The sequence below is a fragment of the Camellia sinensis genome, chromosome 12 (genome assembly GCF_055761805.1).
Source record: "Camellia sinensis isolate YWXY chromosome 12, ASM5576180v1, whole genome shotgun sequence".
NCBI classification, from domain to species: Eukaryota; Viridiplantae; Streptophyta; class Magnoliopsida; order Ericales; family Theaceae; genus Camellia; species Camellia sinensis.
Window position 1 is genome coordinate 77,790,128 of NC_138972.1, and position 16,054 is coordinate 77,806,181.

General features: G+C 34.9%; 1 protein-coding gene and 1 pseudogene across 2 annotated transcripts; one reads left to right on the forward strand and one right to left on the reverse strand.

Annotated features, from left to right (window-relative positions):
- Positions 1 to 184: 184 nt before the first annotated feature.
- On the reverse strand, positions 185 to 4,382 carry LOC114302315 (uncharacterized). 2 transcript variants are annotated; one of them, XM_028247324.2, is made up of 2 exons: positions 4,114 to 4,382; positions 185 to 1,998 (listed from the first exon to the last, which is right to left on the reverse strand). In XM_028247324.2, the coding sequence occupies exon 2, from the start codon at positions 1,960 to 1,962 to the stop codon at positions 331 to 333; it is 1,632 nt and encodes a 543-aa protein (XP_028103125.2). In that variant the 5' UTR covers positions 1,963 to 1,998; positions 4,114 to 4,382; the 3' UTR covers positions 185 to 330. The 2 variants fall into 2 exon arrangements, with proteins under 2 accessions (XP_028103125.2, XP_028103124.2); XM_028247323.2 differs by having other exon boundaries at positions 3,976 to 4,127.
- A 3,590-nt stretch (positions 4,383 to 7,972) lies between these two features.
- LOC145803680 (protein NRT1/ PTR FAMILY 5.7 pseudogene) lies at positions 7,973 to 8,332 on the forward strand (annotated as a pseudogene).
- The last annotated feature ends 7,722 nt before the right edge of the window (positions 8,333 to 16,054 follow it).

Consider the following 16,054-nt stretch of genomic DNA (forward strand, 5'->3'; position numbering starts at 1 on the left):
TCAACTGAAATGTTCACAAACTCTAGCTAGCTAACTTTTTGCAAATGCTTCAGTGTTCCCCCATTCATTCTTCCTTATGTTAATATTTATGTACTTTTCTTCTTCAGCTAATTGCTGGTAAACAGTCTTTTTGTGCATATACAAAGGAGAAGGTAGAACATAAATTTTGTATACTTAGTGGAACTTGCAGAAAGCAGAACTCTGAAACAGTTTATTTATTCATCATCTCAAAAGGTATGGCATATTTTATTACACAAACATATAGATGTATGAAAACACAATATATTACAAAACAGATAGAGCAGAGCATGAAGCATCTACCACAGAACGCTATGCCACTTCAGCAGTAGTTACTTCAGTATCTTTGTGCTTCACAGCATTGACAGGATTCTCATTCTCAGCTTCTTTTATTTGTCTCATGATGTCTTCTTTTTTCTCAAGGAGGGATTCTATTTTGGCATTGATCTCCTCTACTTTCGTTTTCAGCTTGCTAATATCCTTGCCCTTGTACTTCTCAAGTTTCCTTTTCTTTTCCTTACATTTTTTCCCTTTTTCTTCTTCCTTCCCTTCCGCTTCCCCATCCAATTCTTTCACATTTTCTTCTGTTTCAATCTCTTTTGTGGAAACTCCATCCACACACTTTCCGCCATCTACCCCATCCTTGTGTTTCTTCTTATCTTTTTTCTCCTTATCTTTCTTCTTCTTTTTTACTTCATCTTCTTTTCCCTTCTCTTCTTCTGTTTCCTCATGCTCCTCTTTTCCTGTTATCTTCTTATCTTTATCCTTCTTCTCCTTCTTCTCTTTCTTCTTTACTTCACACTTTTCATCCTCATCTCCATGCTTCTTTTTCTTACCCTCTGCCTCCCCCTCCAATTCTTCCACATTTTCCTCTATTTCAATCTCCCTTGAAGTAACTTTAGCCTCAATTCCCTCTTCTACATCAGCTTCACTCTTCTTCTTCTTCTTCTTTTCTTTTTCTTCTTTTGTCTTGTCCTTCTCTTCTTCTGTTTCCTCATTGGATTCGCCATCTAACTTCACTTTGTCTTTAATCTTCTTCTTTTTATCTTTCTTGTCTTTCTTCTTCTCTTCATGTTTTTCCTCACCATCTCCATGCTTCTTTTTCTTTTTCGCTTTCTCTTCATGCATCTCTTCCTTTCCTTGTTTGTGTTTCTCTGCCTCCTTGACATTCAAATCTCCCTCTTTGCATTTTGTTTTTTCCTCCTCTTCTTCCTTTGAGTCCTTTTCTTTTTTATCTTTCTTCTTCTTCTTCTTTTCTTTATCTTCTTTTCCCTTGTCTTTCTCTTCTTCTGTTTCCTCATTGGATTCTCCCTCTACCTTCTTATCTTTAATCTTCTTTTCTTTCTTGTCTTTCTTCTTCTCTTCATGTTTTTCCTCACCATCTTCATGCTTCTTTTTCTTCTTTGCTTTCTCTTCATGCATCTCTTCCTTTCCCTGTTTGTGTTTCTCTGGCTCCTTGCCACCCAAATCTCCCTCCTTGCATGTTGGTTTTTCCCCCTTTTCATCCTTTTCTTTCTTGTCTTTCTTCTTTTTCTCTTTTTTGTCCATCTTAATATCTTCTTTATCATCTGAATCCCCAGATTTATCCTTTTTCTTCTTATTCGTCTTCTCCTCCTCTTTCTCTTGTACTTTCTCATCATCTTTCTTCTTCTCCTTTTCTTTTTCCTCGTCTTTCTTGCCTTTTTTCTCTTTATTTTTATCTTCCTTCGACTCTTCCACATCCTCTTTCACTTTTTCTTGCAATTCTTTATCATCTTTCTCTTTTCTTTCATCCCTATCTTCCTTATTTTTCTCTATTAGTTTGGTTTTCAATTTGACTTCCATCTCTGTCTTCTCCACCTTTGATTCATTGGGATCTTTAATTGTGCTCTCAACTTTGAGATGAAGTTCTTCTTTCTCCCCTTTCTCTTCTCCCTTAACAGTGGATTTAGGTTTCTCTTCCATCTCTACGCTGATCCTTCCTGTTTGATTGCAAATAATCTGAAAAGAAAGACGCAGAACATAACTGTCAAACTAACATAGAATTCACAAATTGCAAAGGAAGCACAAAACCATTTCACCATTTGAAGGTGGTCTAGAAATCAAGATGAATTTTCAAATAACATAGTATACACAAACAATTATAGGTTTTTTGAGAAATATAGAACCACACTTAGTACATTGTTCATGGTTACTGAATCATAAACTAAGGTTGTGTTTCCGCACTAAACATAAAATAGGGATAATAAACTGCTTGTATCGACTTCTTGCGCAACAAATTGATTGATTGATTCTTCTAGGAAACTTTTTACTAAGATGAGCTTTTTCTATCCTTGTTTCAGTTTTCTAAATAGCCACTGTAAACAAACATAAATATGCAATGAATCAGTCGTATAATATTCAACTCAAGTACTGAGGACATGAAGAGACGAGAGATGGGTGTTGAATAAGAATAATTTCCTCTAGAAAAAATGGCAATGACAACCAGCAAAACAGTAAGAAGTTCATCTGAAAAATGTTTGAATCAAGTTGGGATGACAGTGAAAATACTATTGAACAACAAAATAAATGGTGAAATCATATCCAATATGTACATTGTAATTTATACAAACAAAAATGCTACTATCCCAAAAAAATCTTGAATTGGTGCAATGTGCAGTCCATGTTGACTATAAACGCAACTGAGCCCAAAACATACACAAAAAACTCGACATTATATTAGCAACAAAACACTCATACTCAAATAAATATTAGATAATAAATACGCATTAGTACAAAACACTAATTGTTGAAGGTAAGATCACAGTGTTAAAGATATCAGAATATAAGGAAGATGATATTTAACACTATAATCTTATCTTCAACACTAATCAATACTTAATTATCACTACACACTACTTGGGTTGGTGGGTTTCTCACCACAAACCGTCCAATTATGAAATGAATCTGGCCCCATAGATTGATGTTTCTGGGTAAAATTCAAAGTAAAATTTATGGGATTGTAGTTTTACAACTTCTAGTAGTTCATATCCATTTCCAATGGATTTACTTTAAGATATCTATAAGACCATCTCCAATGGTTCATCAAATTTAAATTTGATGAAAAAAGTGACCTTTTGCTTCTCCAACAGTTCATTAAATCCAGGATTTCACTTCTCTTTCATCAAACTGAGGATCAATGTGCTTTTCATCAAATCACTGTTCAGTACCGTTGAATTTTCACCACTAGATGTCCCCCGGATGTCCTCCATATGACCACCTCAAGGCAAAAATTTATGAAAAAAATTACACTGGCCGATTGACCGGTGATCTGATGAAATCACAAATTCCTCCGTTGGAACACTTGATATCAAAGTAAACTTTTACTCCAATTTTTACTCAAATTTGGTGAAAATTTTGATGCACAGTTGGAGATGCCCTAATATTCCCAATATAGCATTATGTAGATTTTTGATCAGTGGTTTCCTATTTAATCTCTAGAGTCTGGCATTAGTTTCCCCATCAAATTCCGTCTCTTGTACATTGTGGTTGAAAAGGAAAAATATGATATTTGTAACCAGACGAATTTCACCAATTCTATTCACCTTCTACCTGTAATATATACATCAAATTCCACGTGTACAAGTAGAACCCATCATATCTAGAAAATAATGGTGGAACCCTTAGATTGTGTTTGGATCATGGATCTGTTTTCTTTCCCTCCATAAATCCATGATCCAAACACAACCATAAGAAACAATCAGTTTCCTCTATACAATTGTTTGATTTGATATATTGCTGAACTACATCAACATTAACTCCCTCCTAATTGTATCATAAAACTAAATTAAGAACAAAACAAAGCTATCACAGATACTATATTCCATCAAAAAACTGTAATCAATTCAATAAAATAAAATTGCAACAAATTCCTTAACACTTCTGGGTTCTTCAAAAATCAATCACATATTCATAAAAATGAAAATTTCTAAAACTTACAAGCCCACCCAGTTTCATTTCTTATCCAACAACTTTCCCAGCAACCAAACAGACCATAACCCAATATAAATAACACCCAAAAAAAAAGAAGAAAACTTAGATCAAATTGAAATTGAAAATGAATGGAAAAAGACTTACATGAGATCTAGCTTGAGGAGAGATGGCGGTCTGGAATGATCGGTGATTGGGAGATTTATTTATCTAGCATGTTGGGGGGAGTTGATAACGTTGCCGGTTGAGGACGTAATGGAGGTGACGCGTCTTGAAGTCGGCGAGTCCAGGTGTCGTGAATTTGTGGGGTTTTTTGTCGAACGCTGACGCGTACACCTGCGTGTAACCAAGTTGTCGGACATTGTTTTTGTTTTGTTTTGTTTTTTTTTTTTTTTTTTGAACAGGTCGGTTCGGACATTGATCGGGTGTTTTGAAATGTTAGTAAAATGTTAGTTTTTTTTTTTATCTTTTTTTATTTTATCTTTTTATAACTAAATTATGTGAGAAATGATGTGATCAAAAATTAATAAAAAATTAAACAGCTCCCCAAAAGAGCATGCAGTAGCTATTGCGTTAAGAAGAAATACGGACTTGGTTACTCAGCGAGTGGTGACATCTATTCTAGGGGTGGGGTCATTGGCGCCGTACGGGAAGTATTTGGGATTACCATATTGTGTGGGGCATTCTAAGCGCGTCGTTTTGGGGTTTGTCAAGGAGCGCGTATGGTCTCGTTTAAATGGTTGGAAGGAAAAATTGTTATCGGTGGCGGTTAGAGAGGTCCTCATTAAGTCTGTTGCTCAAGCCATACCCACTTATATTATGTCCTGCTTTCGCCTCTCAGATGGAGTGTGCCATGAAATTGAGTCTATGGTGTGCAATTTTTGGTGGGGACAAAGAGAGGAAACCCGTAAAATTCATTGGACTAGCTGGAAACAATTGTGTAAATCTAAATTATGTGGTGGTATGGGATTTCGGTGCCTTCAACATTTCAATTCAGCTTTGCTGGCCAAACAGTGTTGGCGATTACTGCAACGGCCTCAATCTTTGGTTGTGCGGGTCTTTAAGGCTAGGTATTTTCCACAAACTTCATTTCTCGACGCTTTGGTCGGGAGCAATCCATCCTTCACCTGGAGGAGTATAGTCGGATCTCGAACATTATTAAATGCTGGGCTTCGATGGCGAGTTGGAAATGGTGAAAGCATCTCGGTTAGGTACGATAAATGGGTTCCAAGGCCTCACTCTTTTAAAATAATTTTGCCACCTTCGAATCTTCCGAATGATGCGCGGGTTAGTGATTTAATTGATCCTGAGAAGGGAGCATGGTATGATGAGATGCTTACGCAAAATTTCTTGGGCATGGATGTGGAGGCTATCCGATGCATTCCTCTTTGTCCCACGTTACCCTCGGATAAATTGGTCTGGCATTTTTCCCGAAATGGTGAATTTTCAGTACGATCGGCATACCATTTGTGTATGGATATGGCCTCTGTGGATGGCCACGGTGATACCTCCACTAATGGGCAGTCGCATAGGCAGTTCTGGCGAGGTTTTTGGCAGCTTAATTTACCGACCAAACTTAAGATTTTTGGGTGGAAAATGTGCCTTGGGTTGTTAGCGGTAAGGGCCAATTTGCGGCAACGTCATATCGTCAATATGGATTTATGTCCTGGGTGTGGAGTGGAGATTGAAACGGTAGGCCATTGTTTTCACAATTGTGGCTTTGCCATGCAAGTGTGGCGATCGAGCTCACTTAATTTGCTTATCAAATCCAATCCTGTTAACAATTGTTTTGAGTGGGTATATCAACTCATGGCCACAATTGGTCCAGAATCCATGCAATTATTTGTGGCTATTTGTTGGTGCCTTTGGAATAATAGAAACTCCATTCTGTTTGGCAATAAATCAAGGACAGTGGAGGAAGTTGTTTCTTTCGCGGTGAATTATGTTTCCGAATATGCTCAAGCTCAAGAGCGTGGCCATCTTCCTCCGGCCCAGGTTCGGATGCGACGGTGGGTTGCGCCACGCGAGGGTGTCTTCAAATTGAATTTTGATGGCTCTGTTATGAAGGCCCATGCCAGTGCTGGTGTCGGCATTATTATTCGGGACTGTCATGGAGAAGTCATTGTGTCTATGGTTGAGCGGTTACAGTATATGGAGGATGTTGATTGTGTGGAAGCTATGGGAGCAATTAAAGCGCTTCAATTGGGATGTGATTTGGGATTGGGCCATATTCATCTGGAAGGTGATTCTCAAAATGTGGTGGCTGCAATTCAAGGTAAGGCGGATAACTTATCTTGCTATGGTCATTTTGTGGGGGTGGCTCAAGCGCTCCTTTTGAGGTTTCTTTCTTCATCGGTTTCGCATGTTTGTCGAGATGGCAATTCGGTGGCTCATTGTTTAAGTAGGCTAGCCTTTGATTTTGAGTCGCCACGTATTTGGATGGAGGAGGTTCCTCCTTCTTTAATGGCGTTGGTGATGTCTGAGGCGTCTTCCTCTGTGTAATTGCTTATCCTCTCTAAAAAAAAAAAAAAAAAAAACTATTAATTTCTCCTTGGTTAAGTAAGGAATTCAATTTCAATCTTTAAAAAAAAACAAAAAACTGGAATTCAATAACTCTAAACATAATAAATTAACAGGTCGGTTCGAACATTGAAGCAGTAGCTATTGCGTTCCAAAAAAATATATATATATCTTCATTCTAAAATATTTTTTTTTTTTACTTTGGGCAAATTACACAAATAGTCCTTATAGTTTGGGGCTTGTGTCGTTTTAGTTTCTGACTTTTCAATTTTGACACATTTGACTCTGAATTTTGAATCTTGTTCCAAATAAGGACAATTGAATATATAATAAGATTTTTCAAGGGTAAAATTGTCAATTAGATAAAATATAAACTAATTTGATAAAAATAAATGTCAAACAAATATTTTTGAATTTTTAAAAATTATTTCTACCTACTAAAAATAAAATTATGTAAAATTGATAAATCTTTTAGACATTTATTTTTTTTTACCAAATTAATTTTTATTATGTGTTTGGATGATGATCATGTAAAATTAATTTTAAAAAATTAATCATATAATTTTTATTAATTTTACATAATTTTCTCATTGGTGGATAAAAATAATTTTAAAAAAATTAAAAATATTTTTTTGACATTTATTTTTGTCAATTTAGTTTATATTTTATCAAATTGACGATTTTACCCATGAAAAATCTAATAATATTTTCAATTGTCCTTATTTGGAACAAGATTCAAAATTCAGGGTCAAATGTATCACAATTGAAAAGTGAGGGACCAAAGTGACATAAGTCCCAAACTATAAGGACTATTAGTGTAATTAACCATTTTATTTTTTATTGTCTCAAAATATTATTTTCTTTTCAAAAATTAAAGATTAAAATAATATAAATTTCTTATTTTGACCTTCTTTTAAATTCATTAACAATACAAAAAATATAATTATAACAATTGATATCCTTAAAAATATATATATACTATTAAAGAATAATTTTGAAAATGTAATATTTTTAAAATGAAATAATTATACTATAAAAAAATTAGATCCTTCAAAAGGAACTATTATTTTGAAACAAAGGAAGTGGTAGCTATTAGTTTCTTCTTGGCTAAGTAAGGAATTCAATTCCAATCTAAATAAATGAATAAATAAAACAAAAGCAAAAGGAATTCAATAGGGAAAATTAGTCTAAGGTCCCTTTCTCATTTTTAATAATGGAAGAGATCCACAATGTTATTTTATGATGTCTAAAATCCTTCAACCCTAAGTCATTTTCTATCCACAATTTTCTTGACAAAGCTGCAGTAATTCAAGCCAATGAGGATTTACTAGCAGATAAACAGGCAAATCCATGGAGACTAGCAATAGTGACCAAAGTTGAGGAGACGAAGCTGGTCATAAACATCATTCCCATACGGCTAACTTCGCTGACATTAGGTTTATATATGGCATAAACCTCAACTTTCTTTGTCAAACAAAGCAGCACGATGAACCGAAACATTGGGAACAATTTTGTGATCCCACCTGCCTCCATTCATACACTCTCCTCAATCGGAATGAAAATCTGCGTCACAGCCTATGAGAAGATTTTTGTTCCGGCACTCAAGAACGCCACCGGCAACGAACAAGGCATCAGAATCCTCCAGAGAATTGGCATTGGCATGGTATTCCCAGTTATAGCCATGGCTATAGCGGCATTAGTGGAACGAAAGAGGCTAAGAGAAGTAGAGAGAGAGATTGTTAGAGTAGAGAGAGTCGGTTATCTGTCTATGAGCGTGTTCTGGTTAGCTTCTCAGTACATCATTCTTGGGATTGGAGATGGGTTTACACTTGTTGGCCTACAATAGTACTTCTATGATCAAGTTCCAGATTCAATGAATTTGTGTGTGTACGTGTGGTATATATATGGTGTGTGTTTGGACTAGTAAACTGATTTTTTTTTTTCATTTGAATTGAATTTTCTCTAGGTTGAAACCAGAGAAATTCTCTGGTTTTTTAACTGAATTTTCTCTGGGTTGGTCTAGAGAAATTCTTTGGTTTCGAGCTAGAACCTGGAATGCTTAATTTATATAAAACCCAATGTTTGTAAAATCAAATTTTGAAACCCTCTTGTTGAGAAGAAGAGCAATATTGATGTTGTTCGATTTCATCTCTCATTCTCTCCAAAGAAATTTTCATCTGGAGAGAATTTCTCTGGAAAATGCCAGAAAAATTTCCATAATTTGCTTGACACCAAGAGTGAAGGCAAGCAAAGCAGCAAATCACAGAGTTATTTGTGAGAAAATTAGAGAAAATTCCACCCTAGAGAAATTTCAAAACATAGAAAATCAAAAAAATTGAACAAACCAGAGAAATTTCAAATTTCTCTGGTTTGAAATTTTTCTGGATGGAAATTTCTCTGGGTTGATATTTCTCTGGATCGATTTGAGGGACCTTAGACATTATGAAAATATTGAATGTCCTTTATGCTATAAAATCTTAATATTAGGGACCCTAAAAAAAAAAATCCCCAATTGAATAACTCTAAACATAATAAATTAATAAAGGGAAAATAACAATCCATGCTTGGATATAAAAAAAATAAAAAATAAAAAAAAGATTCATGATAAAATTTATAAATTTTAATTATTAAAATCATAATTATTTTTATAAATATTTAAAGGTTTTGTTAATGTGTACTTTTAGGGCACATGATAAGGAAGTTTAAAAATATTGTGCGTCCTTTATTACACTTACTTTCATGTATAACGTTCAAATAAACAAGACATCTTAACATATGCCCTAAGGGCGAGAGAGGGGTGCTTGCAGTGCGGGTTGCATAGCAACAACTGTTGTATAGACAAATTGGCCTATTTCGGGGCCCATTTCGATAATCTGAACCGTTCACATTTTAAAATATATCAAGTAGAACATACCTGCAAAAAATAAAGTTAATCGGATATCGTTTATCCTTTCATCCACTCACATTTGTATTCATTTTAATACTTTAAATCACAATTGTTATTTATTTTTGTAGATACAAATGTAAGTGGATGAATGGGTAAACCATATCAAATTAACTTGATTTTTTACAGGTATATTTTACTTGATGTATTCTAAAATGTGAACGATTCAGATTATCGAAATGGGCTCCGAAATGGTCCATTTGACTGTACAACAGTGGCGGCTGTGCGGGGTGCACATCAGCCACCCCAAATCCCCTAAGGGCACATGTAAGAACAGAATTGTGTAGGGGTCGGGAAGGGCCCCAACCCCCTCTAATTTTTGATAATTTATTATTAATTTTATATTTAAGTATTTGTAAAATGTATAATGGTTTGATTTCTTAATTTTATAAAACTTTATTTACTTTCTGTGTATGTCACTTGTTTTTTAAAATTTAAAAATTAAACGGTATGTATATTTTTTATGAGTAATGCTAGAGAATTTAAAATTTCATCCCTAATTTTATCGACAACGACATGACACGAGTTGGGTCTTAATTGATTGATTTTTAAATAAATCAATTGTCATGTAATATTCAACATCGTTGAGTATAAATTTAAGAGTTATATTTTAGGGGTCTTAATCATTTTTCAATTTTTATTTATTGGATTATATTAATTATTAAAATAGCTTAAAATAGTCATTTAATTGATTGTATATTGCGATCTAATCAATAGTTCAAAACTTTTAAAAATTAAAAAAACAACCTGGCTTATCTCCAGTCTGAGATCGAACTGGAGCATGATGTTGGGCTCGTAGTGGGTCATGTTTCGAAATCCGAACCACTAATATGTAGAGCTTGTTGAATAATTTATCCCTATAAAAAAAATTACGTTGATCGAATATCAATAGCTACTTGATCGGATCAAATTTTTGTCAATGGTAAACATTATTTTCAAAATAAATTATTGACAAAAATCTTAACTGATCAAGTAACTATCGATATCTGATTAAAGTGATTTTTTACAGGGATAAGTACTCAATGGACTCTATACATTGAACGATTAAGATTATTGAAACAGAACTCATGGTGAGCCTCGCAGGTCGAACAGTACCGTCCAGTCAGGCAAGCCAAGCCCCTTGAAAAAACTATTGTTAGATCTATTTAGTTTTCTCGTGAAATATTTTTTCATAATGTTTATGTAAGAAATTACGTTAAACTAGTAATGTATCAAAATGAATTATGTATTTTATATGCATATGTGTTAGCCCCTCTTAGATAAAAATCTTGGTTCCACTCTTGAACACACATTAACAAAACTCAATATTTAATTAGTTTAAAAATTACACCTAATTTGTAATTTTTTCATTAATAAATCACGAAACCTTTTACTTTTAGTCACACATATTGGATATAATAGTAATATTTGTGAGTTTAGCTTATCTGCAATCTATTTTGTGGATTGGGTCGTATTGTTTGAGCCTATAAAACTCACAGATCTTGTTTTAATAATCTGAATTATTTATTTTTTATATCACAAACATGTAGATCATTCATAAAATAAATAAATAAATAAATAGATAAAGCTAACGGTTTCGATTTAGACCCGACCTATTTCATGCTCTTAGATCCAAGATTTTGTGTCTTTATTTATGCCCTTTATCATCTTGTCGGTAATTGAGTTGAGCTGTTGGTTATGTTTGAAACAGGTTGGAAGTTAGTTTTTCAAAAGAGTTGTTGTTTAGTTTACTTTTTGTTCGCTCGAGAGATCTTTGAGATCTCCCAATATTTTTATAGGTCCACAAAACTTCTAAGAGTAGGGTGTCTTCGTTTGAGCGATCCTTTCTGCGCTCGAGCGATCTTCTACGGTTTGCAAAACTTCTGGAAATGGGTCATTATGCGCTCGAGTGGTATTTTGGTCGCTCGAGCTATGTCACTTATTGTGTCTAACGCTTGAGCGGTCTGTGCTTATATCAAATTAGGAAATAGAGATTTTTTTATCACTTTTTCATTTCTCTCTCTCTCTCTCTTTCTCTCTCTCAAACACCTCTAATCCTAATTTCTTCCATTTCTCTCTCTAGTTCTTACTTAAAACCTCAAATACACATTCACACATTAATTTCTCCACCATAGCTCTTTGGAGAAAAAGATAAAACTCGTCAAAAACTTCATTCTAATCAGAGAGGATTTTATTTTTAGCTGCATCAAACTTTAACTCTTGTTTTATTTCTCTTCTAAACTTGAGGTAGGGATTTCTTCAATCTTTAATATGATTATTGGCTTAGTTATTTACTTTTTGAAAAGGGTTTAGTAATTTGGGGGTTAAGGTTTGATTTTGAAAAGTTGAAAAGGATTTTTTCAAATAAATTCTTGATAATGATTGTGGAAGTGTAAAAGCCAGCAGCATGCCATGCTGCTGGCCTAGGCCGTGGCGTGGCATGCTGCTAGCTTTGGCTGGGCTGCCTTGGCCGTGGCATGGCATGCTGCTGGCCTTGGCCTTGGCCTTGGCATGGCATGCTGCTGGCTTTGGCTAGGCTGCCTTGAACGTGGCATGGCATGCTGCTGGCCTTGGCCTTGGCATGGCATGCTGCTGGCTTTGGCTGGGCTGCCTTGGCCGTGGCATCGCATGCGGCTGGCCTTGGCCTTGGCATGGCATGATGCCATGCCACGGCCAAGGCAGGCCAGCCAAAGCCAGCAGCATGCCATGCCAAGGTGTCACAGGCCGACTCCTTTAGAGGCGCAGCGGATCTGGCCAAGGCCGTGGCATGGTACGCTGCTGGCCAAGGCCGGGGCATGGCACGCTGCTGGCCAAGGCCGGGGCATGGCACGCTGCTGGCCTTGGCCTTGGCATGGCATGCTGCTGGCTTTGGCTGGGCTGCCTTGGCCGTGGCATGGCATGCTGCTGGCCTTGGCCTTGGCATGGCATGCTGCTGGCTTTGGCTGGGCTGCCTTGGCCGTGGCATGGCATGCTGCTGGCCTTGGCCTTGGCCGTGGCATGGCATGCTGCTGGCCTTGGCCTTGGCATGGCATGCTAGGGTTGTGTTGGAAATTCTTCCCTTAAATGTGATTTTGAAAATAGGGTATGGCTTTGGTCCAGTCCGCCATCGGACTAGACCGTGTTGTTGGGCCCGTGGGGGCCCACCACGGGTCTCGTTTTGAAAATCTGAACCGTTCAATGTGTAGAACTCGTCGAATACTATATGCTTATGAAAAATCACGTTGATCGGATATTGATAGCTATGTGATCAAATCAGTTTTGTATAAAAAAAATGGACGGTGAATAAATTAACAGTTGATAAAAAACTGTTTTGATCACATAGCTATCGATATCCGATCAACGTGATTTTTCACAGGCATATAGTACTCGACGAGTTATACACATTGAGCGGTTCAGATTTTCAAAACGGGACCCGTAGTGGGCCCCCACGGGCCCAACAGCACGGTCCAGTCCGATGGTGGACTGGACCAAAGCCAGGCCCTTGAAAGTAAAGAGATTTTGTTTGAAAAATCATTGAAGTATGATTTTATGGGAGAAAAGGAAATGATGTTGGGTTTTGAAAAGATATGAAAAATGTATCTGTTGATAATCAGAGTGGAGTTGAATATTTATTATCGCTTTCATCTTGGAATTTATGAGATTTTATCTGTTATTGAGTAGAAATATCTATTTTGGGCTATTAGTGGAGGATAGCTTTGATTTTTGTAGAAATTGCATGAGGATTATGTTAAATTAAAACTAATTTCTCATACATCTTGCATCGAGCATTATTTTATACTTGAACATTGAAAATGTATTTTTTTTAGGAAAATAGGTGTATACCTTAGTAAATCTGGTTATGGGGTGTAGTTATAGTTTATATTGTTGGTGTGTGTATCCTTGGTGAAAGTCTAAAAACCTGCGCGGTTAGGTCTCAATCCTTCCGATTAGTACCGATAAACTTGTATAGCGTACTGGCAGACACGTACCTTGAGGTTTTCAATGTTTTGTATCCACTACCTTGTTTTCTGATATAAAAGTGTATTTTCATGAATTGAGATATAATAATGATGGCATGGCATTCATGTTTGGCAAATGACATACATATGCATTCACATTATTACTTCGTTAAGTTTCATACATAGTGTTAAAGTATCTCTACTAGTTTTAGCTCACCATATGTGGAAAATAACCTTCAAGTGTTGATAATAGGCCTTTACCAAGAACTTAACTTGGGAGAATTGTGGAGCTAAAGGCTTGTTTTTGTTTCTTTGTTGTAATTATATTTTGCACAAGTCTCAGGCTTTTTAATTGTTTTTGACTTGATCCATCTTGTTGTAACCAAGCAATATCTTGGAAAGATGTAGCTATTAGGGTATAAACTTATCTGCATTACTTTTTGTTTTAGTTCACTCATATATGGCATATGCTATAGATTCAAGATCTAAGATTTATAAATGTATACTCGCATATGTTATCTTTTGTATGGTAAAGAAATATAAATGAAAGGTTAACATTTCGCATGTTTATGTTTTCTATTGGATATTATGAGATGGGTTGTCATTATCATTTTAGGGCGTTACAAAATCGATCCGATAACTGTAATCACATTAATTTATTACATTTGTCTTTTCAAAAATAGATGGTCTAATTTTTAAATAATATTGGACTATTCATTTTATTTTATTTTTTTGTAAATAAATGTTATGAACTAATATAGCTACATTTATCAGATTAATTTCACTTTTTTCATCAATAATCTATATATTTTAATTTAAAAAATAAATTATTTATATTATCCTATAGTGTGACATTACGGGTGCAAGCAACAAGGAAAGTGATGCACAAACGAAAAGAGCATATAAATTAATGTAGTTACATTGAAATTTATTTTTTTAAACAAAGTATCCACTTTTGTAAACCAACGAATTACCAATAAATATATAAATACGTTTATTAGTAGGAAGGAAAAATTACAAAGTTCAGTTGAGGTGATAGATGGGATTTAATAATCTGTTTGGAATGAAGCAAATTTGGTAGAAAATTGGATTTAATTAAACTAGTTTAAATTAATCTGATTACCCACACTGTCCTTGCTTGCTTCTTTTCTTTTTTCTTTTTTTTTTTGAAAAAAAAAAAACACAATACTTAATATATTGCACATTCGACAATAAGTCATTTAATAAAGTATATTGGAATATAAAATAGATTTCAAAAAGGATAAAGAAAATCTCATTACAAAAAGGATACGAGTCTTCATATAGAGAAAAAAGAAAACAAACAAACTTCTATGTAGGGAGAAGAAAACCTCCATAAAATGAGAAAAGCTCTACATAGAGAGATATTATTGTAACAAAAAAAAAAACAAAACAAAACAAAACAAAAACAAAATGATCACCACCAAACAAATAATACTAATCACCTTCACAATCCATTCATCGTCGCAACTAAGGGTCGTCAATGGGACAAGCCGAGCTTATCTAGCCCGCAACTATTGTGTCCACGTCTCATACATTAATAGATTTTTCAAGTTTTGACCAGTCAACGTGCTGGTACACGAACTGAGCTTATTTAAAAAAATTAAAATGTCGTACTCGTAAATCAAAATCTTACGGGCCAAAATCAAACTGAACTGGGTTATACATTTCTTATTAGACTTATATTATTAAGTTCTACACATTTATTTTTGTCTTCTTTAATAATTCATATGATCAAATTAATTAATATTATTAAAACAGTGAAATTAAAGTATAAATTTATCAAATTAACAAATTATGACAATGTTATATGTAAAGAGTTGAGAGTTAGGAAGATATCACCGATCACTATCAAATTCAATTTTAACAAATTGTGTTTTGTGTAATTTTTTTTAAAGTATAATTTATAAGGATAATATGGGCTATCAAATGTTTTTTTTTTTTATAAATAGAACAATATTGATTTTAATGGATTAAAATTGAATTTAACAATGTTATTTCTTTGGATAATATTATTAGTATTATTATTATTTTGGACGGGATAGTTTGAGTAAGGATGATGGGATGGCTAGGGTGAATTTACCCATGCAGGCTTGTACGAGCCGGATTCATGGGCGAGCTCGGGTTTCAAACCTTTGTCCAAAACCTTAAATCATCTTTTATGAAATGGGACGGGCTAGACAATCAAGTGGATTGGAACGGACCATGGGACGGATTCGACTAGTTGGGTAATACCAGGTTTTTTTTTATGACCCCTAGTCACAACTGATAGCTTTAGTACCTTAATTCCCGACTCTACATTATAAAATAAAATATTTTGGATTTGAGGTAGTCGCCTAACATATAACAACGTGTTTAACAGTATCAGATCTCGGTCATGAATCAAATATAAGATTAAATGTGAAAGCTTTCTTGGTGTCAAGCCGATAATGGAAAAAAGAAGAATGACAGTGGCTAGCATGGTAAAAGAAACAGTGGGAGAAGAAACGGAGGAGAGAGGAAGGTTAAAAGCACTACCTCTCCCTCTGAAGAGAAGAGAAAGAGAGAACAACTAGGATTCTTTAGGAGTATAGGGTTTCTTGTGGTCATGCTTGCTTTTGTTAATTCCTTTGTCATTGAAGTTTCTAGAATGGGAATTCTAATAGACAGATCCTAGAAGGGGGTGTACCATATGCACCTCTAATTATGT